The sequence below is a fragment of the Podarcis vaucheri genome (genome assembly GCF_965113315.1).
Source record: "Podarcis vaucheri genome assembly, chromosome: 3".
In the NCBI taxonomy this organism is placed as follows: Eukaryota; Metazoa; Chordata; class Lepidosauria; order Squamata; family Lacertidae; genus Podarcis; species Podarcis vaucheri.
In genome coordinates this window covers 38547008-38569945 of record NC_138761.1, presented here as the reverse complement: position 1 = coordinate 38569945, position 22938 = coordinate 38547008, and the positions used below count along the sequence as shown (strand labels likewise).

The window sequence follows — 22938 nt, the reverse complement described above, 5'->3', positions numbered from 1 at the left end:
CAGTAAAGGGTAAATCATCTCACTCCACCCTAACACTGGGTGGCCTGACCTCACTGCCAGGAATTTTGCAGGGGGTGGGGAGGGATGCACACTACAATACCATGGGTCCCTGCTACATACAAGACACCTCTGTGAGCACACACACAGATACACACATCATGAGAATGCATATATTTCTAGTCTTCAATACTGCTGAATGCCTTAGTTACAAAATGATCAATTTATCAAGTATTCTTCTCAAACAAGAGGAGGCACTCTGCATGTTACTGGGAGAACATGCTTGGCTTTTCTTAACTGCAGAGAATTTCTAAACAAAAATAGGCTATTTTTGAGGAGGAAGCCTACACCAATAAACTACTGTGGATGCCATAGGCTTGTTTCCTTTCTGTCATCTTCATAAAATAATTCAGATGGGATAGAGAAGGTAATCACTGAAAGTCCAAACAAGCTAGGTGTTTGAACCGATAACTGGGAGCAGGAAAATTGTGGCAAACCTAGAATTCTGACCAAAATGACACACTGCGAAGAAAGAAGAGTTGGTACAAGGATTTTATAATGGGAGTTAAAACATTGCTAGCTTCAAGCTCAGACTTTCTAGTATGTGGGAGGAGACTGACTAACAAAATTCACAGTGGCTTGTATTCTGACTTCTAATAAACTAATTCTCCATAATCATTTACTGATAATTCATGACAAATTGTGCTGGAGAAATTTGTCATACAAAAGCAGAAAGAGAGGCTTAAGAGCACCCAGTTTAGCAGTGATCGTTGCAGATGAGCCTAAAGCTTTCTCTTCGGCAAGCAAGCAGTTACATCCATCTGTGCAATGTACCGTGCTGGTTTGCTAGCACTTGCTGTTGTTTTCCATCTACGCTGCCGAGACGTGTGATGATGAGGAAATTATTGCATGTATGTACTAAAGTTTCCCCCTGCCTGTCTTGTTCTACTTCTCTAGCTGCTGGAACAAGAATCTTAACATGAACTACTGGCTGATCATCAGGGTGCCCATCCTTGTTGCTATAGGGGTGAGTGATCAGGAATCTTTGCAGAAAATTTAGTGTGTTCCAGAGACAAAAGAAAGAGATGGAAATATCATTGTACTGGTGTGCACCTCCACTAACAAATGTATTTTGTACTGAAGTAGAGAATGTGGTAGGTAATGCCCTTGGTTTTTAACTATCATGTTTGTAGAGGATGAGTTTGTGGGGACACTTTACTTATTCTTGACCTTGGTGTCCATCACATAAACAAGTCACTTATTATTCTTATTATTCAAAAAATGAACACCTATTCACGTGGAGGAAGCCTAAAAGGCCATTAACTGTTAATAACTCATTCTCGAATTTCCCCCTTAAAAATCAAATTGCCCCTGTGTTGGGAACCACTGGTCTAAAAGAAACCTTTCAATGTACATTGCCAAGTATAAATTAACCTATTTATTACATCTGTATACCACCCTATTGCAGAACTCTCAGGGCGGTTTACAAGCACATTAATTAAAACAGTGAAAGGCAATCATAAACAGAGGATCATTAAAAGCAATAATAAATTAACCAACACCACGTCTACATCTTGACTCTAGAATAATTACTGTCAAGGTACATGGATTATCCTGATGATTTCCTAAAAAAAATATTGGTTCCATCAACAACATACCTGAAAAACAGTGCACTCCCCACAAGATACCAACAAAACTGTAATTTGTAGCAGTGAGCTACAAACTCATCTGATATATAGACAGATGAAACCATTATTTGTAAGGTCTATTTTGTTTACAAGATGAACTCCAGTTGTGGATCACTAGCTACTCCAGGACACAAATCATGTGGGCGCAGCCTTCTTTCTTGAACTTAGTGAACAAATATTCATTTTATGTATTACTCTTCAAGTTTGAGTAGCATACGCCAGATACTTGGCTCCTGCAGATTGCAGGTTAGGTTGACTTCTTGCAGAGGACCATGTTTTCAAGTATAGAGAGATGGATGGAACCTGGCAAAGGAAATCAGCAGGGCAGTCTGTATATCTCAACAATAATCTTTCTAGTTTCCAAAAAACTTTACCCCATGAATTTACACTTGGTATTTGCATTTAAAAATAATTGTCTGTCAGTGGTTTATGCTTTTTCAGAGTGTGAGGCACTCTGAAAAGGGCTGAACTACCTGGCAGATGATACTTCTGTAGAGTCTTAGAATTAATAGAAGTTTGCTTTAAAAGATGCACCGTGTAATCCTTTACTTTTTGTTTTATCCAGGTAAATTTCCTGATCTTTATCAGGGTTATTTGCATTATCATTTCTAAGCTGCAAGCCAACCTGTTGCGCAAAACTGACATAAAATGCAGGTGAGTCATCTTGGCAGCAAACCTATTCAGTGCTTATCTTAGGAGAAAGTGCTTGCAGGAACGGATTAAATGACATCATTTCAGATTGCAGCTAGGAGGTGGCACTGAGCAGAAACTATCACAGTTTGATTGCATATCGGGAGCTTCTATTTGTTTTTAAATAAGAGGAAGTCTTCAGCTTTTTTCAATTCAATCCCAAAAACAAAGGATTAGACAAGTGTTTGGGGAGTAATGATGCAGAGAAAAACTGGCAATATGAGCCGATACCCATAACAAAGGACAGAGGTGGGAAACCTCTGGCCCACTTGCCTCCCCACAATCCCCAGCTGATCAAGAAATTGTGGCAGGGAAGGACTGCGGCTAAGTCCTGCTGCTGAGCTGCTGATGGATGAAAACATGACTACGTTTCTATGCTGTGTGGTGATAAAAGGGAGCCCCTTCCTCAGTGCACAGCACAGAAGCTGCGAAAGCTGAAAGTATGTGTCAGAAGGAATGTGGTGTGTTTAAGAACCTGAGCAAGGCATTATGTGTGTGTGCATGCTTTGGCCCTGACCACTTTCCTCTCAAGGGAATACAGACATTGACGCAGAGGGGCAGTTTCCCAACCCTACTTAACAGGAAACATTGAGTCAGATGCTTGAACAGGTAGCTAGTTCTATTTCTTTTGCACATCCCTTAGCAGCACACAGGGTCATGGTAAAGCAATTACAAATCCTTTCCTAGCACAGGTCCTGCAGTGACATCTCTGTCCTGCTGTATCAGCTTGTCCTTGACTTCCCACGTCATATATGTTCGAACATTGTGTTTATGCAGAGCCTGTTTTCCAACATCAGAATCAAGAATTCTAGTTTCTGCTGCTTCCTTTTCATTCAGTTCTTTTTAATCATTGGTCTCTCGGAAGTGTAATGTAAAATATATTGACACTAATAAATTACTACTACTACTACTACTACTACTACTACTACTACTACTAAGGTTTTACTAACCATTTCCTTGGGTTTTGGAGCATATGTCCAGCAAATATATATTCTTACTGCATCACAGTAGTTCTCTTCATTTTCTCAAAGTTAGTTATCAACGAATGTGCTGATGGTGCTTTGAAGATGTCACACATTATAGAATACTAATACAAATCCTTCAGCAGGACTTTTGCCTAATGATTGCCAAGAACTTGATGGCCTCTGTGAGAATACTTTTTAGTAGCTAGAGTGCATTTGATCTCCAAAAGCCACGCAGCACATGGTGATCCCACAGAGGGGAGGCAATTCTGGAGCCTAGTACAGATGGTATAGTCTGGGGTGCAGTGTATTGCTCCCTATGCTTCATCATTTATTGTTTTTATGCTACTACCTCTACATTTTTAATATTCTGTTATTGTACCAATAATTAATTAATAGGAACAGTTCAATCCAGGTGAGCAAGTACTCACTATTTACAAATGGGGGAAAACTGACACTCAAGAATGCCCAAGTTTGTGAACAAGAAATATAATGGTGCTTGAGAGAGGAACATAGGGGCTTTGAAAGAAGGTGATAAATGGTACACATGAAACTGAAAGGGACACTGGGAAAGTAAAAGTATTTTATGCATTATGCATTAGTCATTATGCATTAGTCAATATAAGCTGCATCTATTTATTATTTGAGCATTAGAATATTAAAGGTGTGATTTGCTTAAGATAACCCAAACAAGTACATGTTTGAGCTGGGACTGGTTCATAAGGGTCTTCCAAAGACTTTGTTTTCTGTTCTGATACTGCCCTTTTGCTAAAGTTTCCTATGCTTTCTATTCTCTAGATTGGCCAAATCTACACTGACTCTGATTCCACTGTTGGGGACCCACGAGATTGTATTTGCTTACATTACTGATGAGCATGCCCAAGGAACATTGCGCTTTGTGAAGCTCCTTTTTGAACTCTCCTCCTCTTCCTTTCAGGTAGTACCCAGCAATTGTGTGTTCAGAACAACATTTATAATCAGTGCTTCAAGCAAAACAGACCAGTTTCGAAAATAAAATGATGCACAATTATAAAAATCAATTGAGCACCCTGCATTTAGAACCCTTCTCAATGCAGATGCATCAATTAATAAAGGTAAAGGTAAAGGTACCCCTGCCCGAACGGGCCAGTCTTGCCAGACTCTGGGGTTTGTGCGCCCATCTCACATCTATTGGCCGGGGGCCAGCGCTGTCCGGAGACACTTCCGGGTCACGTGGCCAGCGTGACAACGCTGCTCTGGCGAGCCAGAGCTGCACACGGAACGCCGTTTACCTTCCCGCTGGTAAGCGGTACCTATTTATCTACTTGCCCCCGGGGGTGCTTTCGAACTGCTAGGTTGGCAGGCGCTGGGACCGAGCAGCGGGAGCGCACCCCGCCGCGGGGATTCGAACCGCCGACCTTTCGATCGGCAAGCCCTAGGCGCTGAGGCTTTAGCAGAATAACTGGGAAAGAGATCTAGGACATCAGATCCGAACCGCCATCTGGAATTGGATATGGCCAAATATTTTCCAATGAATAATCAACACAAATTTAAATGAAAGCTTTTATAAGTTCATTTTTCATTGGCACTCAGTGCCTGTAAGGCTTAATTGTATTTACGCCACAGCATGCTGAAGAATTGTATTTGCTGAAGAAAACAAATACAAACATGGGCTATATTTTTTTGGTCTTCCTTAAAATTAGAATTTTTTGGACAAGTATACAAAATGAAATTGAAATTATAATGGGGTTATTTTATGGTAACCCAACCTAGTGTTTTGAACTACAACTCTTTGCTCGCTGGGGCTACTGGGAGCCTGATCCAGTAGGCCATTCTTTTGTTTTTATCACATTTCCATCAGAGCATTAGAAAGGTTTCTGCTTCCTCCCACAACAGTCGCTAAACAAGGAAGTCGGGGGACATGAGCCTCACAGAAGTACCAAGCACTGGCACTGATTTTTGCAGAATGGTAAATGAACTATCAGCCCTGAGCCTGCTAATCTATTTGAACTAGGAGTGATCAGCATGAAGATGTCCATCTGCATAAGAGGTGTCACTGATGCTGTCACTCACAAATCTGGATTTCAGTTGTGAAAGTCCTGATTGCCCATCTATTTCATGGGTAGGCAAACTAAGGCCCGGGGGCTGGATCCGGTCCAATCGCCTTCTCAATCCAGCCCGCAGACGGTCCGGGAATCAGCATGTTTTTACATGAGTAGAATGTGTCCTTTTATTTAAAATGCATCTCTGGGTTATTTGTGGGGCATAGGAATTCATTCATTTAAAAAAAAAAAAAATAGTCCGGCCCCCCACAAGGTCTGAGGGACAGTGAACTGGCCCCCTGCTGAAAAAGTTTGTTGACCCCTGATCTATTTGTTGTATCTGCTGCTTTTTTATGCTGAAACAGTCACTGTTCTGTTGCATCTGTATGTATTTATTATTACATGTATATCCTTCTCTTCCTCTGTGGAGCACAAGGTTCTCCCCTTCCCAAATTCTCATCACAACAACCTAAGGTCATCTAGTGAGGATCATAGCTGAGCAGGGATTTGAACCCAGGTCTCCCAGGTCGGAGTCCAACACTAACCAATACAACACACTGACTCCTCCATCACTTTTATGGAGAAAAAGGCACACTCTTACATTGCAAATAAATTGAATTTAAGTGCCACATTATAGGAGCTGCTTCTTCAAGTCCTGAGTCAGCAGGGTATTACTCAGTTTACAGGGATGAAGTCTTTTGCATTCTGGTCTCAAGATGTACTTGTAGCAGGATTAGATATAGTTTCCTCTCCTAGTTTGGCTAATGAAGTTTAATGCAAGAATGAGTATGAATTATCTAACTCATATTTGTTGTTGTACTGATCCCCCCCCAGGGTCTTCTGGTTGCAATTCTCTACTGTTTTAACAACAGTGAGGTAAGAGGCATGCATTTTGCAGTATTACCTTCCATACAAAAAGAGAGAAAAAAGAATGTTTTCAAGTAATTTAGTTGACAGAAAACTAAAGCATTCAGATAGCGTTCTCTATGAATATATCAAAGTAGGAGTATGGAGAATTAGAAGGTCATTGTATTGATTTTTGAGTAAATAAAGTGATAAGTTATAATAAAGCCCTGATATGTTGAGGGTTGTAGTTGAAGACCTGTATGAAGACATCCCTTTGCTTGTTAACTTGAAATGTGTATCGGGATTGGAGGAATTTTTGTTGTACAGCCTTATTATCTTGTTGCCAAGTTGGATTTTGTTGACCCTGCCAGAATAAAATTTAAAAGGATTACGTTACTTGAATGAAAACAAGGACTCTGAAAAGCTTAAAAGCTTGAATAGTTTGGTCACCATTTTATAAGCCTCCTTCCCCTTCTCTTCTCTCTCTGTGTGTAGATCTGTCTCCCCCCTCATTACGTTCCCAATTTCCTCCTCCTCAGCCTTGAATTCCCCGCCAATTCTCCCCTCACCCCTTTGCTTTCTCTCACACACTTCTTCCCACAACCCTATACTTCCTTATGTGTTGCTGACTGCTTTCTTTTTCTTTGTTCCCTTCCCAGCCACCCTCACCAGTGGGAAAAAAGAGGAAGGGTTTTTTCCCCTAGTGTTTTTGTGTTTGCTTCCCCTTATATAGTTTCCCTCCCTATTTTAGAGAAAACACACTAATTTAAAAATTAGCTGAACTATAAAATAACAGTTGTAACAATATGTTAAAGATAAGTAAAAATTTATCAGTTTTAGACCCCTAAGTAATAGCAGTTGCCAGGACATTACTCGGTTTGCATCTACATAGTTCCATCCTTATTTTAGACATCATGATATATTGGCATATCACGATGTTTAGCTGGTATCACGATGCTGAAAACAGGAAAGAATCCTGTGGCACATATTATCCTGTGGCACATATCGCCCAGCCCTAGTAGGCGATAATCTGGGTTGGTTTCTCTATTTTGTGTGAAATTTTGATCAGAACAGAGAGATATCTTCAAGGCAGTGCTATAGAACTTGCATGTCTTCGCAGTGGGTGCCAGATCCCTGTGCCTGAACTTTTACAGAAAGGGGGTCTTGGAAACTTCATTTCAGGGACTCAGGGACTGGCCACCTGTCAGATTTGGCCCACCAGGGATGCGGAGATTAAGATCTGGACCACCTGCTTTAATATGTGCCACAGGATTCTTTGCTGTTGCTTTCTGCAACAGGCTAATATGACTAGCCTTTGAAAAAGATCATAAACAGTAAGAGACCTCATAATGGATTCCCCCCCCTTAACAGTAGTATCTACAGTACAAGAGCTACTGAGATGAATTAGCTGGCTTATGCTTGCACAATTATCCACTTACAAGAGGGACATAGTACTTCCTTATTAAGTATCCTCTATTTTTGTGCAAAGAGCTAATTCTAGCTGATGTGATAAGTGGCTTTTGCTGCAGTTTCTAATTTTGCTGCTACCGTGATGGATCAAATCCTAGTGTACACATTGTGCAGCTCTGAATAAAAAATTAACTATTTAAATCAGCACCCTTTTTACTCTTGTAACTGGACCACACACATTTTGCTTAACAGATGATTAGTGCAGATCCATGTTCAAAGATGGAACCTAAAGTTACTCAGTTGGTAGAGCATGAGACTCTTCACCTCAGGGTCATTGGTTTGGGCACCACGTTGGGCAAAAGATTCCTGCATTGCAGGCAGTTGAATTAGATGACCCTCATAGTCCCTTCCAACTCTACGATTCTCTTGCATTGCATTTGGATCTGTAGTTCTAGTTTAAGATAAGTACTATAAGGCCAATGGTGAGCTATCCTTAATCAGTACAGTTTTGGAGCTTTCAGTTCATAGGTACTTGAGAAAGTGGCTTATGGGGCAGCCAAGGAAGCTCCTGGGGGCTGGGGGAGAAACCAGAGAGTAGTACATCATTGACACCCTTGTCCAAGCTTACAGGCTTATTTGTGGCCATGACAACCAAACTACGAACATTATGGGGTGGGGGAAATGCTACAGACCTGGATCTCTAATAGCTTAAAAAAAAAATAATTTGCTTTATACAAATGCTATTTCCCCCTTACCAATAGCCTAAGAACAGAAATCTCTAATAGATTTGACCATGTTGTACCAACTTTGCTGCCTGCTTATATCCTAAGTTTCTTTCACATGTCAATAGACTTGGTCTTGCAGTGACAATTGGATTAAAACGCTACTTTCCCCCATTAAATTTTTTTGGGAAATGAGAAAACGAGATGGGGTGAACCTACTTTTGCTGCTTTCCCAATTTGTATCCACACCCAACCATAGTAATTAAAATACTCTCCTTTCACTTACATTTTGTGTGTGTGTGTGTGTGTGTGTGTGTGTGTGTGTGTATTCTTAGCCCTCCAATCCTCCCCTTTTTTGTTGCTATGGATCTCAAAGTCAGCATAACAGCATTTGCCAGGTGATTCCCCCCTCAGTCCAGTCCTATGCAACTTTACCCAGCAGTAAGTCCCTCTCTCTTCAAGGGCACTCCCAAGTAACAGCACAATCCTAGCCATGTCTACTCAGAAGTATGTTAGTGTGGTTCAACAGGGGTAGGATTGCAGCCTATGCATGCCTAGAACTTCAGTCTTATTCAAGATTTTAAAACCGTTGAATTAACATTCTACAAATTGTGGTCTTTAGCTCTATCTATATGCGGAAATACACTTGTTGACAGTCACAGTGAGTATCTTGGATTCTCAAAATGGTGTCGAAGCAGGAAATTCAGACTAGTTTGAACCATGTGCCCTCTTAATTTTAGATCAATGGGTTGCTGCAAGGAGTTCAGTTAAGGCATAATGTTCCCAACTGTTGCACAGACATACATCTATTTATAGACAAAGGAAAGAGTGCTGCTATTATTTTGGTTATGAAACTACCTATGAAGGACTGATTAAGTAATTACAGAAATTATTTGAAACAATAACAAGGGCGGCTTTAGAACCTTGCCAGTGTTTAATTATATGGGATATTTCATCTTTTCTTAGTGCTACAATAGAAGTGGCTCAAAAATGGATTATTCCCCTTTCTCTCTCTCTCATGCCTTTTTGTTTCCTTATGCAAGGTTCGGACAGAATTTCAGAAAAGCTGGGAGCGCTGGCGACTAGAGCACTTTTATGTCCGCAGAGACAGCAACATGAAGCCTCTCAAGTACCCAGCCAACAGTATAAGCAGCGGAGGTACCCTGGGGAGCACAGTCTATGCTGCCACTTTCCAGGCTACATTCAGCTAAGATTTCTGTGGAGGCTAGTGCAGAGGAGTCTGACCAGCTGACATGAACTGTAGGAGGTACAATCGAATCCCCTTGAATATCCAGCCAGCCAGATTGCATGAGGCCTTTGGAAGACTTGAACCTCCCTCGTTCATGGCTGCAGGCAGCTGGACAAGCTTTCAAAATAAAGCGGCCACCTAATATAATCAATACATTTGAGGGGAGGACATGCTCTTTAAAGTAAGCTTAAAGCATTTCTTCTCAATATCAGAGGCCTCCAGGTGCCCAAAGCCTATAAACACTGTGTTGATGCTGTCACAAAGTGTAAAGGTAATCATTTATTAGCATGGGTAGACAGGTTGACAGCTTTACTGATTAAATTACAAGGATGCAGCTGATCATTACAAACAAGAAAATACTCCCATTAGGAAAAAGGGGAGATTAAACTTTTGCCTGGTTACAAAGAAACAGTCACCATAGTCTGTAGAAGCATTTCAAGCCTTTCCAAGTGGTAGCTTTCTTAAACACCCAGTATGCAGTCATTTGACTTGGGTGTTCCAGGCATTTCCACAAATGGGACTTTTGTGCCCCCCTCTAATCACACTGCAAGAATAGTATATTCACTGCAGTTTTGAAGGTCACATGTGGTGTCATGGACACCTAATGGCCAGTGCCAGTGATGTTATTTGCAATGAACGGTTATTCATCTCTTCACTCCTATGGCACAGTAAGACGTAGTTTACTTTTTGTTGCGTGAGGTGTTCTCTGTTTTATGGTAATGTGTACAATTAAAAATGGGAAAGATTATTTAACAAATAACCATTTTACACCCTTATGCTTTCACATACCTCTTTTTAAAAAAATAGTGCATGCTGTACATTTCTTCTCTGCAGCATTGGATTCTATCCCTCATTTTTGTAAAAAACAGCAGCATAGTAAACCTGATAAACAGGCAATTTCTATGTGGCAGAGCAATCCTCTACTGACCCCAGCAGGACTATTCTACTCATCCACTGCATGGGGACAGCATATAGTACTGGTGACTGGAGCCACCTACTATTTCATCATTTGAAAAGGCTTGAATTGTTCTTGTGCCATTCAGATCAATTTTTGCTGGTACGTCCATGATTGAAGTATATGAATACTGGATATTTGATGTGGCCTTTGGTTGCATGCTCCCAAACATGTTAGAGTAATTTCTCTCTCGGAGAAACTTAAATCTATGTGCAGATGATGGTTCTTTTCTATGTGATGAATACACACCCTTTCTGCTGTCATTAGTGTGTGTTTTTAAATGCCCAGTCTTACCACTCTCATAGCCCTTTACTGCTTCAGAAGGCTGCACAAATATTACTATGAACCAAAGTAGTTAGTGGCTTTCTGGAATTGAGTATTTGACAGGGAACAACGTATTATTCTCTGCCCCCTGTAGGTATAGAAGCGGATAAACAGGAACATGGAGAAAATAATACCCTTTATAACATCTATGGAGACACAAATGTAGAATTTAGTATTTTAGAACTTTAAACATTTGTTCACAGGAGTCCTTAACTTTAGCATAGGTTTTTTCTATGCCTTGCTTTTTTTCTTTCCTTTTCAAGTGTCTTATAGCAACAGGGCTCTTTTATGCTAGATGTTGAAAACAAAAACAAGCTGATTCAGGAGCTATATTTTCAGCACTTTGGCCAGCTCACTCTTCTATGCTACAGCCAGCCGGATTTCTTGCTTGTCAATAAGCCTTTAGAATCTTAAAAATTATGTAGACTGCTCAGCAGGAATGAATTAAAAATATATAAATCCAATTTGCCTTTTCAGTAAATCCAATTCAAGTTGCCAGTCATTCCTAGAACGTTTGATTGCATACAGAGAAACTCTGGTTTCAGAGATCATCATATATTAATTTCCGTATTGGTAGTAATGGTGTGCGCTGCAGCACCGAGTTGAAGTACATTTGAAACTTGTCATCTCCTCTAAAAATATATTGCATGATACTATTGTGGCTGTTCTGGACTGGACCTTGGATTTACCAGAATCTGAAAGGTTCTGCTGTGGGCCCAGGAGACTGTCCCTGTGTTGTGTAGTGCATGCATAGAAATCTCTATGGCTGTGTACTGTGATGCCATAATTGGGCCTTGCAAGCTGCATCCGTATATACTGTGTGCACCTAACAGTAAAGAAACCTTCAGCAACGTGGTAATCCAGGGCAGTCAGTGTGGTAGCTTCCAGATGTTGTGGACTGCACCTTCCGGCAGCCTCAGCCAGCATACAAATGGTCGGGGGGAAATGCAATTGTAGCCCAACAACTTCTAAGAGCAGCACATTGGCTGCCCCTGCTCTAAGCCATGCTGGACACGCCACCTTTGCTGGAGTGATGCTTTTATACTGTTACACTAGCATATTAGGATTCTGAAAATCCACTGGACTCAAGTAGGTTTGCTAGCATAATTCAGTGATGTGGGCTGCTCAGTGATCTGGAATACCAAACCCTTTTAAGGAGTTGAATCGGCTGGCTTTGACAGAAATCCTACACATCAGACACAGCAACTGTAGCTGCCACAAGTTTAAAATTGTCTATAGAGCCGGTCATATAGACTGTCTCCACTGGCCTCCTTCAAGCCACTTTCCTGGTTTTAAAAGCTGACAACTGCAAGCTTTCCCCCATTATACTTTTCACAATTTACTCCAACACAATCCCCATTGGTGGGAAATAGTTGTGCTACAGATGTCTATTTACAGGCAAGCATGGTTGAGATCTGTGAATGCTTATTGTGCAGTTATTACTAGAGAGTGTTTTGAAAATGGGACTTCAGAAGATTAGCAGTGTCTAAGCCACGCCTGTAGAGTTCCCAGGGCCAACTAGAGTCCTGGAAGGTTGCATCTCACCCCCCCTGGCTGAGGTCCCCACCCGATTTACACAAAGGAAGGGGGAGCATGCGGAAGGGAGACAAGCTCAGTGTTATATGAGAGGAGAGCAGACACATGAGTGACATGCTCCACCATGTTTAATTTGCCCTTTAGTCAACATTGGAATTCCTGTAGCATAATAGAGCTTGTCATATGGGAAACAACGTCACATGGTTCACCAAACAGCAAGAAAAAAGGCAGTAGGCAAGGTTATTGAATGATGTGTCCCAAGAGACATTTTCTATATTTTGTCTTGGTGTGTAAATTGAGCCTTCACGTATTTATCTTTCATTTTTGCCAAAATTCTAGGCTAGGCAGCCATTTAAATTCATGGCTTTTAAAAACTTTCAGTAACTGTTCCCTTGTTCTTAAAATCACTTTGTGTTTCCCTTGATTTTTAACCTCTCCTCTTTTGAAGACCTTTGTAAATAAAATAAAATAAAATAAAACAAAACATGGGCCCCCACCTTATTTTGGTCTTGTCCCAGACCCATCTTGGCAGGTTATGGAAACCATACTGGCAGAGCTTGGTTCAATGGGGCTTTCAAGGAGCAGAATTACAGGAGCATTCTGACCATGGAAGGAGATGGGTAGAGCCCACCCAAATCTCAAAGAGCCCTTTTGCAACTGGCAAGATATTTTCCAGTTTACTCTAACCAAGGAAACAATTGCTGCTAAAAAAACCCACCCATACACAATCCTCTCTTCCTACTGATTATGTAGTGTTGGTGTTGTTAAATTTGTTTGTTCTATTGTATTGCTATTCCTCTTTCAGCCAGGTATTTTTCATTTCTGGAATGTGTTCCTAGTAAAGTGATGATGGATGCAGTATATGCAACTCCTTTAAAGGCTTGTTTAGTCTTGGGAGAAGATAGCAGATGCAGAAAAGAGCACTCAAGACCTCTCTTCAGCAATGTCTGTGGGCTGGTGGAAGCAGCCTTGGGAAACAAGAAATGCCCTCTCGTTACCAGCAGCCTGTTTATAACGTTCCCAATAAAACTAGTACCGATGAATAGAGGAGATGTGCATGAGCCTCAATGTTCAAGCTGCCTTTGCTTTGGAATTCATAGTATGCTTTAAGACTGCTCTTCATACGGGGCTCAAAAACAGTTTGAGCAACCCAAGACGCACCAGCAACCTGCTCACTCACTGTGATTCTACGTAAGTTTCATTCCACAGTTATGCACACAAGTCTTGTTAAATTAATACAACTTGTGAGGCACCTAAGTGGAAGCACGTATTGCAAATGTACCAAAATGGTGTATATATATATATTAAGCATTAAAAATGAGTGAATGTCACATTTCTATCCTTACTGTTTTGATCCTTTTTAAAAAAAAATAATTGCATGTATTTATTTTTTAATGTTATAAAAATGGATAACAAATTATGAATTATGTTCCTTTGTGCACGTGCGAATTCATCCTTGTCTTGCAAAAGCAATGTAATTTACCATATAAAGGTTTGCTGCAATTGATGTTAACTGTGTAATTCTCTCCTCATGGTTTCCAAGATGTGTCAGACATAAATTTATTTGTATCTCAGTTTACTTTAGATCTACTTGAGCAGAATCAATTCAGTTTTTTTCCCTTCATGCATTTTTAAAATATCAGGCCTTGAATCCACACATACCAATGAATGAATTGAATAAATCTTCAAAAAGTAAGCAACCAAAAAAAGTAAAATTTGCACACCTAGCATCTCTTGTACAGTGGTACCTCGGGTTACATACGCTTCAGGTTACATACGCTTCAGGTTACACACTCCACTAAGCCAGAAATAGTGCTTCAGGTTAAGAACTTTGATTCAGGATAAGAACAGAAATCGGGCTCTGGCAGTGCGGCAGCAGCAGGAGGCCCCATTAGCTAAAGTGGTGCTTCAGGTTAAGAACAGTTTCAGGTTAAGAATGGACCTCCAGAACGAATTAAGTACTTAACCCGAGGTACCACTGTGTCCCTAATACAAGATAATGCTGATCTTTATGGAATCAAATCAGGTGCCTGACATTGTAAACACACACACACACACACTCAAACAGTGAAATGTAATAAATTCAGTAAGAGAGTTGAAAATAGGCTTTAATAGTCTCTACTGACTCAGATGGCACCACTATCCTATGGCCCCCAAGTATGGGAGTGGGGAGTCTGTCTGCAGAACTGCACACAGGTTATCTGGCCTGGGGAATTTCTCTTCATCCATATCCAAATCCAGGGTCCCGGGGAATTAGAGTAGCGGAGCTACTCTTCTGAGGGACAGGAGTTAACACTCCAACCATGCTGATGGATTCCATTTTAACAGTATGCTATGTGTTTAGACATTGTCTGCTAAAAGGTACTAAATTCATTTAAAACATACTGTACCTCAGCTGGTAGACTGGTCAACCTGCTTGTTTTCAAAAAGTAAAATATGTGGCATTCTGCAAGCAACACCCGATACAACACACCAGTAAAATCTGCTTGCCTTTTCCAACCCTTTGTAACACATTCTCATATTTTGTTAGTTTATTCATCACACCTTACTATTAACCTATTAGGAGGTGATTTGAAGCACAATCCTATGAATGTTCAATATCACTTGCTTCCAGGCAAGTGCCTTAAATTCCCGCACTGGGAATGCGGAAGTCTGAGCTGAGATGTCATCTGTATGCTGATGGTACATAGCTCTACCACTTCTGCAAATGATATCTGCTATTTCCCCCCTGCAAATTTAATGCAGCTGCTTTGTTCATATCATATGTGGTGGTGTGAGTACAGTTTAACTTTTTGTGCAAGCTGACTTTTGTTAAAAGTGGGGTGTAGATCCAAATTTTCAGTTCAATGAAGAAGAAGAAGAAGAGGAAGAGTTTGGATTTGATATCCCGCCTTTCACTCCCTTTAAGGAGTCTCAAAGCGGCTAACATTCTCCTTTCCCTTCCTCCCCCACAACAAACACCCTGCGAGGTGAGTGGGGCTGAGAGACTTCAAAGAAGTGTGACTGGCCCAAGGTCACCCAGCAGCTGCATGTGGAGGAGCGGAGACGCGAACCCGGTTCACCAGATTACAAGACTACCGCTCTTAACCACTACACCACACTGGCTCTCTTGATTAATGAGCATTAATCAAACACACATACAGTAGAAACACAAACCTAATGTATATATTATTGTCACATTATCCTTTCCACAAATGTGGCTCTTCTGCTTTTGATACTGGAGTGGATCAAATTTTTATTTTTTTTTTTTTTATAATAATTTTTATTACATTTTTTACAGAAATAACAAAAAGATCAAAAAGTAAGAAGAAAAAAAAGACCAGAAGAAAAGGAAAAAGAAAAACACGACCATTTCGATAACTCATTTCAAATTTCCATTGGACTTCCCCCATCCCTCGCAGAATGCATTTCTTAACAATAAATTTATCAGCAAATTATATCCTTATTTCGTATGTTTCTTTCTATTTTCAATTACAGTTTAAATTTAAATCTCTTGATCAATATATACTCTGAGCAATATACCATAATATCGTTTTTACCCATTTAAACCTTGATTCTTTCATAAATCTTGTCAAATTTCATAAATAATTAAGTTTTGTTACTGGGGCTAGATTCCCAATCACACGACATCTTATGTTTCATATAACTTATAATACTTTTGCAAATAGTCTTTAAATTTTTTCCAGTCCTCCTCCATTGCTTCTTCTCCCAAGTCTCGAATCCTTGCAGTCATCTCGGCTAATTCCATGTAGTTCATCAGTTGCGTGTGCCAATCCTCCAGTGTGGGCAAATCTTGGGTCTTCCAATGCTTAGCGATAAGAATTCTTGCTGCTGTTGTAGCGTACATAAAAAAAGTTCTATCCTTTTTAGACACCTTCTGGCCGACAATGCCCAGAAGGAAGGCCTCTGGTTTCTTGGGAAAAGTGTACTTAAACACCTTTTTTAACTCATTATAGATCATCTCCCAGAAGGCCTTCAGTCTTGGGCAGGTCCACCAGAGGTGAAAGAATGTTCCCTCAGCTTCCTTGCATTTCCAACATTTGTTATCGGACAAATGGTAAATCTTAGCTAGCTTAACCGGGGTCATGTACCACCTGTATACCATTTTCATAATGTTTTCTTTCAAAGCATTACATGCAGTAAACTTCATACCGGTGGTCCATAACCTTTCCCAGTCATCAGACATAATATTATAACCAATGTCCTGAGCCCATTTTATCATTGCTGATTTAACTGTCTCATCTTGAGTGTTCCATTTAAGCAGCAAGTTATACATTCTCGATAATAACTTGGTCTTTGGTTCAAGCAACTCTGTCTCAAGTTTCGATTTTTCCACCTGGAAACCTGTTTTTTTGTCTAGCTTAAAAACCTCATTAATTTGGGCATAATGCAGCCAATTTTGCACCTTATCCTTTAGTTTTTCAAAGCTCTGCAATCTCCAGTTACCTTCAATATTTTCTATTATTTCCCAATATTTCGGCCAGTAAGCCTCCATATTGGTTGTTTTCCGAGCTTTGGCCTCTATTGGTGAGATCCACCTCGGAGTTTTGCTTTCCAATAAGTCTTTGTATTTTTTCCAGACCATATATATTGCTTTTCTGACAATATGGTTTTTAAACATTCCATATGATTTACCCTTGTCATACCACAAGTACGCATGCCAACCTAACGAATTGTTGAAGCCTTCCAGATCTAGGACATCAGTGTTTTCTAATAGAATCCAATCTTTCATCCAGCAGAAGGCTGCCGCTTCATAGTATAGCCTTAGGTCCGGCAGGGCAAACCCCCCTCTCTCTTTTGCATCAGTTAATATCTTAAACTTTATTCGGGGCTTTTTGCCCTGCCAGACAAACCTAGAAATGTCCTTCTGCCACTTTCCAAAGCATTCCACTCTGTCCACAATCTGGAGTGGATCAAATTTTTAAAAGAAGTTATAAGCAGACTTGGAGGTTATTGCTCAATGAAAGGTAAGGTCCCCCTGTCCCTCCAGCTGGTTCTGTTGAGGTCTCCAAATTCAACTTAGGTGAGGAGAGAAACCCCAAGGAAAAGAATAGGTGTATATATTAATGTTTGGCATTGGTCTAAATATATATGCATATTTGTACATGCATTCCTGGATCTTTTAATATAAAGCTGGCCAAGATATTTTGCTTTCATTTGAAAGGGATGTCTATGAAAATAACAGCTTCAATGGTGAGAACCATATAGCCTAGAAAAGGAACCTTTGGGGGGGGAGGCTGAATATGGATGTTTAATATCCTGTCTTTAGTTGTTTATTGTATAAGAAACAGTAACTGCAGCTCAACTCTTTAATTACAATATTGTAAACATTTCAAAAGATGAAAAATCTCACAGGAAACAGTTCCCATTTTGCTCAAGCAGAGGAAGAGACCTAGTGATACTGGTATAGGCACTAGTTACCTCTGGGCTAAGGGCCGATACTGTAGTTCTCTCTCAAACTGTTCTGCTGTAAGTGTTCCATCAATGGCTTCACATCCTGGGTTAAAGACAGAATAGGCACTTCTTTCTCCAGTCTGTCTTTCTCCAGGGCCGCGGGTTCCTACATAGATCCAGTAAAACATAGACAGGACAAAATAAGGCAAACCAAACTCTAGTTCCACAAACAGTCCCAGTAAGACAAGCCAGATGAGAAACTTGAGAAAGGTGACATTCAGAAGAAAGCAACTGGTCCACCATGGTGCAGGGCATGTAACAGCTTCACTTTGTGGCTTTTCTGGCCTTTGACTGGATTCCTGCAAAATAAAACAAAAAGCCACCCGGGTTATTTATGCAATGGACAAATAATTAAGGCCAGAACAGCAATTGTTTCTAAGATCAATTTTGTGATGGAATATTGATTTCCAAAAAAGACCACTTTTTTCACATGCTGCAGAAGATTGAGCAATAGGTCGGAAGTAGGTAAGAAGCAAGAGTCAGGCTGTGCTGGGCAAAGGCCATGTCACCATGTTGCAGGAAATATATGCTTGGTAGAATCGCAGAATGCAATTACCTGAAGATGTTCTGTGCTCTGCAGCATTCAAAAATACCTTTCCAACAACAAGTCTAACGTTTGCTGCTTCTTTTGTATTCCACTCAAATACAGAAGCAGTGCTATCATCACTTACATTTTTGCCTTTGAATCTTGGATCTGACAGATTTGCAGCAGCATGAACTGGGTGGCAACAAAATTATGGTGTTCTGCACTTTCTCCCACTCCCAGTCCTTTGAGGCCTAGTCAAGAGAACAAACAGATCCACCAGCTATGCCAACAATCAGAAGGACACAATGGCAGGAACTGAATCCTCCTCTTGTTTCAATGGCAGTGCCTTCCTAGAAGCAGAAATGCATCTTGCTCTTGCATTTGCAAGTTTTACTCTCATTGCACAGCTCAGGAATTGTTTGTCACAGTGTGCAGAAATTGTAATGATCTGTACACAGTCTTACATAAAAGTCTTCCTGATACAGTTTTAGTAATCATTTTGGGGGGCTGAATCATAGAATTATAGAATTGGAAGGGAGCACGAGGGACATCTAGTCCAATGTAGGAATCTTTTGTCCACTATGTCCCATGACCCTGAGATTAAGAATCTCATGCTCTACTGACTGAAGTATCCTAGCTCCATCTTCTTTTAAACATTCTGTTCATATTTCTAAAATAAAGTATTTCATAATCCTTTGGGGTTACTAATTTGGAGGTGGGGGACGGCTTTGGAGAAAAATGTTTTCCCTCGGTTTTTTTCCAACCCTTCACTCACAGCTATAATGATGACCAGTGTTTTTAGTTCCCACCCCCCAAAATAATAATAATAATAATAATAATAATAATAATAATAATAATAATCCAGAGGCATGGCTCACTAGCTACCAGTACTGAGGTAGGCAAAGAAAACTGAAATTTCAGCAGAATATCTCCAAACAGGAAGACCATGGGCAACACCATAATAGATGGGATTCAGCTTTTATAAAGTATAAAACAGCAAATAATGAATAATGGTATGTCTATAGACTCATGCTCAATTCTTCTGAAAAAAGAACTTGGGACCAGAGCAGAAAGCTCATTAAACTATATTCTCAGTAAGTAGTAGCTAAAATATCCATTCAGCCCATGCCCTCTAGCCTTCCTATTAGAACAGTGGTTCTCAAACTTTTCTCTGGGCCACACTTTCAGAATAAAAATTTGTGCCACACCAATTTTTTTATTGATAGAAATAAATTGGAAAACAAAAAGAAACAACTAGCAGCGCTTCATTTATAACATGGAACACAACTAATTTATAATATGATCATGGGACATCTAGAAAGTATAAAACAAAGCAGCTATGTAAGAACATGACTCACTCCCAAAATATAATTATAAATGTGCCTCTTACAACATATGTACCTTAAGTATGTATACAAATTCAATGAGAGGTATGAGATTGCTTTTGCTGGGTAATCTTGTTTATATTAAGTCTAATTTGAGACAAACTCTCATCTCCTTATCCAACACAAAGAAGCCCTTCTCTTTTCTGATCTTTCATATTTGTCAGAGTTGAAAATCCCTGTACACCACAATATGTCATGGAGAACTGTAGTGGAAAAGCCTGTGTTCCTGTTTTCATTTTGAAAAGATACCTATCCATATTCTACAAATAAAAATAATTTTTTTAATACCAATCTATACTACATTGAAACATTTAATTTTTTCTTTGATTGTCCTTGAATCTTCCTGCCACACATGCCACCCTCTCCTGCCATATTTGTTTTCATGCTGTCTTAAACCCCTATTTCTAACGCTTACTCTTCAGCCTTACTCTTGTTTCCTTTTCTTAACAAAGTTTACCAATTTAACTCTCTATATAACATGTAGTAACATGTAGTTTCTCCCAACTACTCTACTGTCAATCCCTTGGAACACCTCACCAGATGGTAAAATGATGAACTTCAAGGCAACTGTTGCCATGAGAACAAAACTTGTCCTCCATCCCTAATAAAAGATGGACCGACCATGTATGGCTAAACTCCTGAAGGACGCTGGACCACATCTCCACGATATGGTGCAAATGGTGTTACACTGTCGCCCCAACAGGTTTCACGAGCACACATGCCCACTCCCAATCATAAGGAACATTTTGATCAGTATGAACTGTGAAACAGAAAGCATCACCACCAGGCACACTTGGGTTCAAATCATTGCTTGGCTGTGCATCTTGCCCTGACAAAGCTACAGAAGAAACATGAAGATCATCGGCCTATCCTATTCCTACCTCACAGGGATGGTGTGGAGATGAGAAACCCCTGAGGATCTTGGTTAGAAAACTGTAGTGATTAAAATGTATGAGATAACAGTAGAGCCCAGGGAGAGAGAGAAGGCTCTCTGAGGATAAATAAATCCGTATGGGAAGAGCAGAGCCAAGTGCTAAAGTTCTTCCTGAGTGCTCAAGGCAGGGGCTTCATTTGTGAATGCTCCAACACGGCGGGGTGGAGGAAGGAGATAACCTTAGAACAGCAGAGTTGGAAGGGACCCCATGGGTCATCTAGTCCGACCCCCTGCGATGCAGGAATGAACCTGTACACGCAGGAAATCAGTACGTTAGAAAGGCGGCCAGGCTAACAACTTTCGCCAGACGTTTGGCCCTGGAGCACTGAACACACAACCCTCGTGCAGCGGTACCGCGCAGCATAAGCATCGCTTTGAGTTGCAATATCGCACGCGGCAGCTCTGACGGGAGAGCAGCTGCAGCGGCAGAAGAACCTGCAAGGAGAGCGGCGGCGAGGCCAAGCGGGTGAAAACGCGGCCTTCCCCTCCCCGCAACGCGCCTCGGGAGGCGGAGCCGCCTCGCGCCGAAGCGAACCAACCTCACTCGGCAGCGGGGGCCGGGCTTGGGCCTGCTCCTTCGCCGTCTCCACCTCCGCCGCCTTTCCTGGGGGCTTTGCCGAGGGAGCGGTGTGGCGGGTGCCGCGGCGGGCAGCCCGGAACTCGGCCAGCCTCTGCTCCATGCACGCAGCAGCAGCAGCAGCGCCCGCCTCCGCCCGGTGCCACGTCCAGCACAAGCGCCCAAGAGCCGGCGCCCAGCGGCGCTTGCTGGCGTTGCGCGCTCGGCACGGCTGGCCGGGATCTGCCCCGGCGGGGAGAGCCGCCCCCGGGGCGGGACCGGAGGAGGGGCAGGAAGGCCCGCACCAAGTCAGAAGGGCGAAGTGGAAGGAGGAGTAGCTGTTCCCACCCCGCTAAGTTTTATTTAGGTTTTAGTTTTGTGTCATTCATGGCCTCAATTTTCAGCTACGGTTAGAAATGTTAGCCAGACGGAAACGCTTTCCCCTGCAAGCCACTGCCTGTTCCTGCTTCCAGCGGGTCTGGGGAGCTTGCACGGGAACGAGCCCCTTAAAGCTACTGGATGGTGACCGCTTCGTTTCCCACTTGCAGGAGTTAAATGCAGAGACAAATAAAGAAAGTGGTGGTGGGAAAGGACATTTGTAGCAGAGCACTTCTACACCTTGACATAAATAACTAGGATCGTTGTCATTTCTGCACTCCCCACCCCAACGTGGCTTTGCCCATCTTCCCTTGTAGAGTTTCAGGTGCGAGATTGTATTTGCTGGATTGGGATGGGGGGAGGAAACTGGAACACGGTTGGTAGTAGCCCCCTCCTGAAGTAGGAAAATGAGAGTCTGTTCTGTCCCATCTAGTATATCCCGACTTGTGATGTCTAGCAGCTGAAATTCACAGGCATACTACCTCCAACAACTGAGGCAGAGGTCTGGTCAGTAGCCTTTGATAGGCTTGTCCTCTATGAAAGCCATCTTACAGTCAGCAAGGTTTATGACAATCACTATGACAATCAATAATTCAGCTTTTCTTAAAACAAACACAAGAAAGGGCAGTAGGGCCTTTGTGCACAGATGAGTTTGTGTGTAATATTAACACCACAGACTGGGTATATTTCTGGATTTCGTACTCAGTGCAAAAAGTATTAGAAAGTGGGTCATACAAGGACAAAGGGAAGGTGAGAAAGTGTTCTCTCTTCTTTTTAACATGATTCACCTTTCTGAATGGCCCTAATTATCTGGTTTGTAAAATTACATTTCCAAATAATTTTACAAGCAGCAAGATCATTACCTTTGCTATCACCATTATCATCTTTATCTGGCCAATTGGAATCCCCATCTGCTTTTATGTTAAGAAATTATGTGACTAGGTGTTACCCTATTGCAGAATTTAATGTGCTGAGCTAACCAATTTTAATATAATGCCAAGTTTGCCGGAGGTTATTTCACTGGAACTTCCTTCATTTACCATATAGGCTGTCTGAAGATGTTTGCTCACTTGAATGTATTTGCAATAGCTTTTCAGGGTTTTAATTCCTTTCATCAACATTGAATGGCAATATATCAAGAGACCGTACTGTGTTTGCGAGCAGAGGAATAGCTATCCTGTTGTTTTCTCATCCTTCCCTCTGTATTTGTGGTTCAGAATCCTGGGAACTTCACCCTTTGTTAAGAGTGCTGGGAAGTGGGAACTGTAGCTCTGTGAGGGTAATCTAGAGCTCCCAAGATACTTT

The 22938-nt window shown here is 41.3% G+C and overlaps 2 protein-coding genes and 1 long non-coding RNA gene across 5 annotated transcripts in view; 1 reads left to right on the top strand and 2 right to left on the bottom strand.

The window, feature by feature from the left end:
- The window catches only part of GLP1R (glucagon like peptide 1 receptor), a 101845-nt gene extending 89916 nt beyond the window's left edge, over positions 1-11929 (top strand). For all 3 annotated transcript variants that reach the window (XM_082214858.1, XM_082214857.1, XM_082214859.1), the window contains 5 exons: positions 955-1024; positions 2251-2339; positions 4136-4274; positions 6193-6234; positions 9380-11929. In XM_082214858.1, the coding sequence (XP_082070984.1) occupies positions 955-1024; positions 2251-2339; positions 4136-4274; positions 6193-6234; positions 9380-9547 (508 nt within the window). In that variant the 3' untranslated portion in view covers positions 9548-11929. The remainder of the gene's footprint in view (positions 1-954; positions 1025-2250; positions 2340-4135; positions 4275-6192; positions 6235-9379) is intronic.
- Positions 11930-12510: 581 nt separating this feature from the next.
- LOC309527919 lies at positions 12511-15244 on the bottom strand. The gene is made up of 2 exons (XR_014217435.1): positions 14368-15244; positions 12511-14124 (listed from the first exon to the last, which is right to left on the bottom strand). It is a non-coding gene; the product is annotated as an uncharacterized lncRNA (long non-coding RNA).
- Positions 15245-17695: 2451 nt separating this feature from the next.
- SAYSD1 (SAYSVFN motif domain containing 1) lies at positions 17696-21500 on the bottom strand. Its single transcript, XM_082214905.1, has 2 exons — positions 21239-21500; positions 17696-18153 (listed from the first exon to the last, which is right to left on the bottom strand). Exons 1-2 carry the CDS (start codon positions 21377-21379, stop codon positions 17818-17820), a joined length of 477 nt encoding a protein of 158 aa, XP_082071031.1. The 5' UTR covers positions 21380-21500; the 3' UTR covers positions 17696-17817.
- Positions 21501-22938: the final 1438 nt, after the last annotated feature.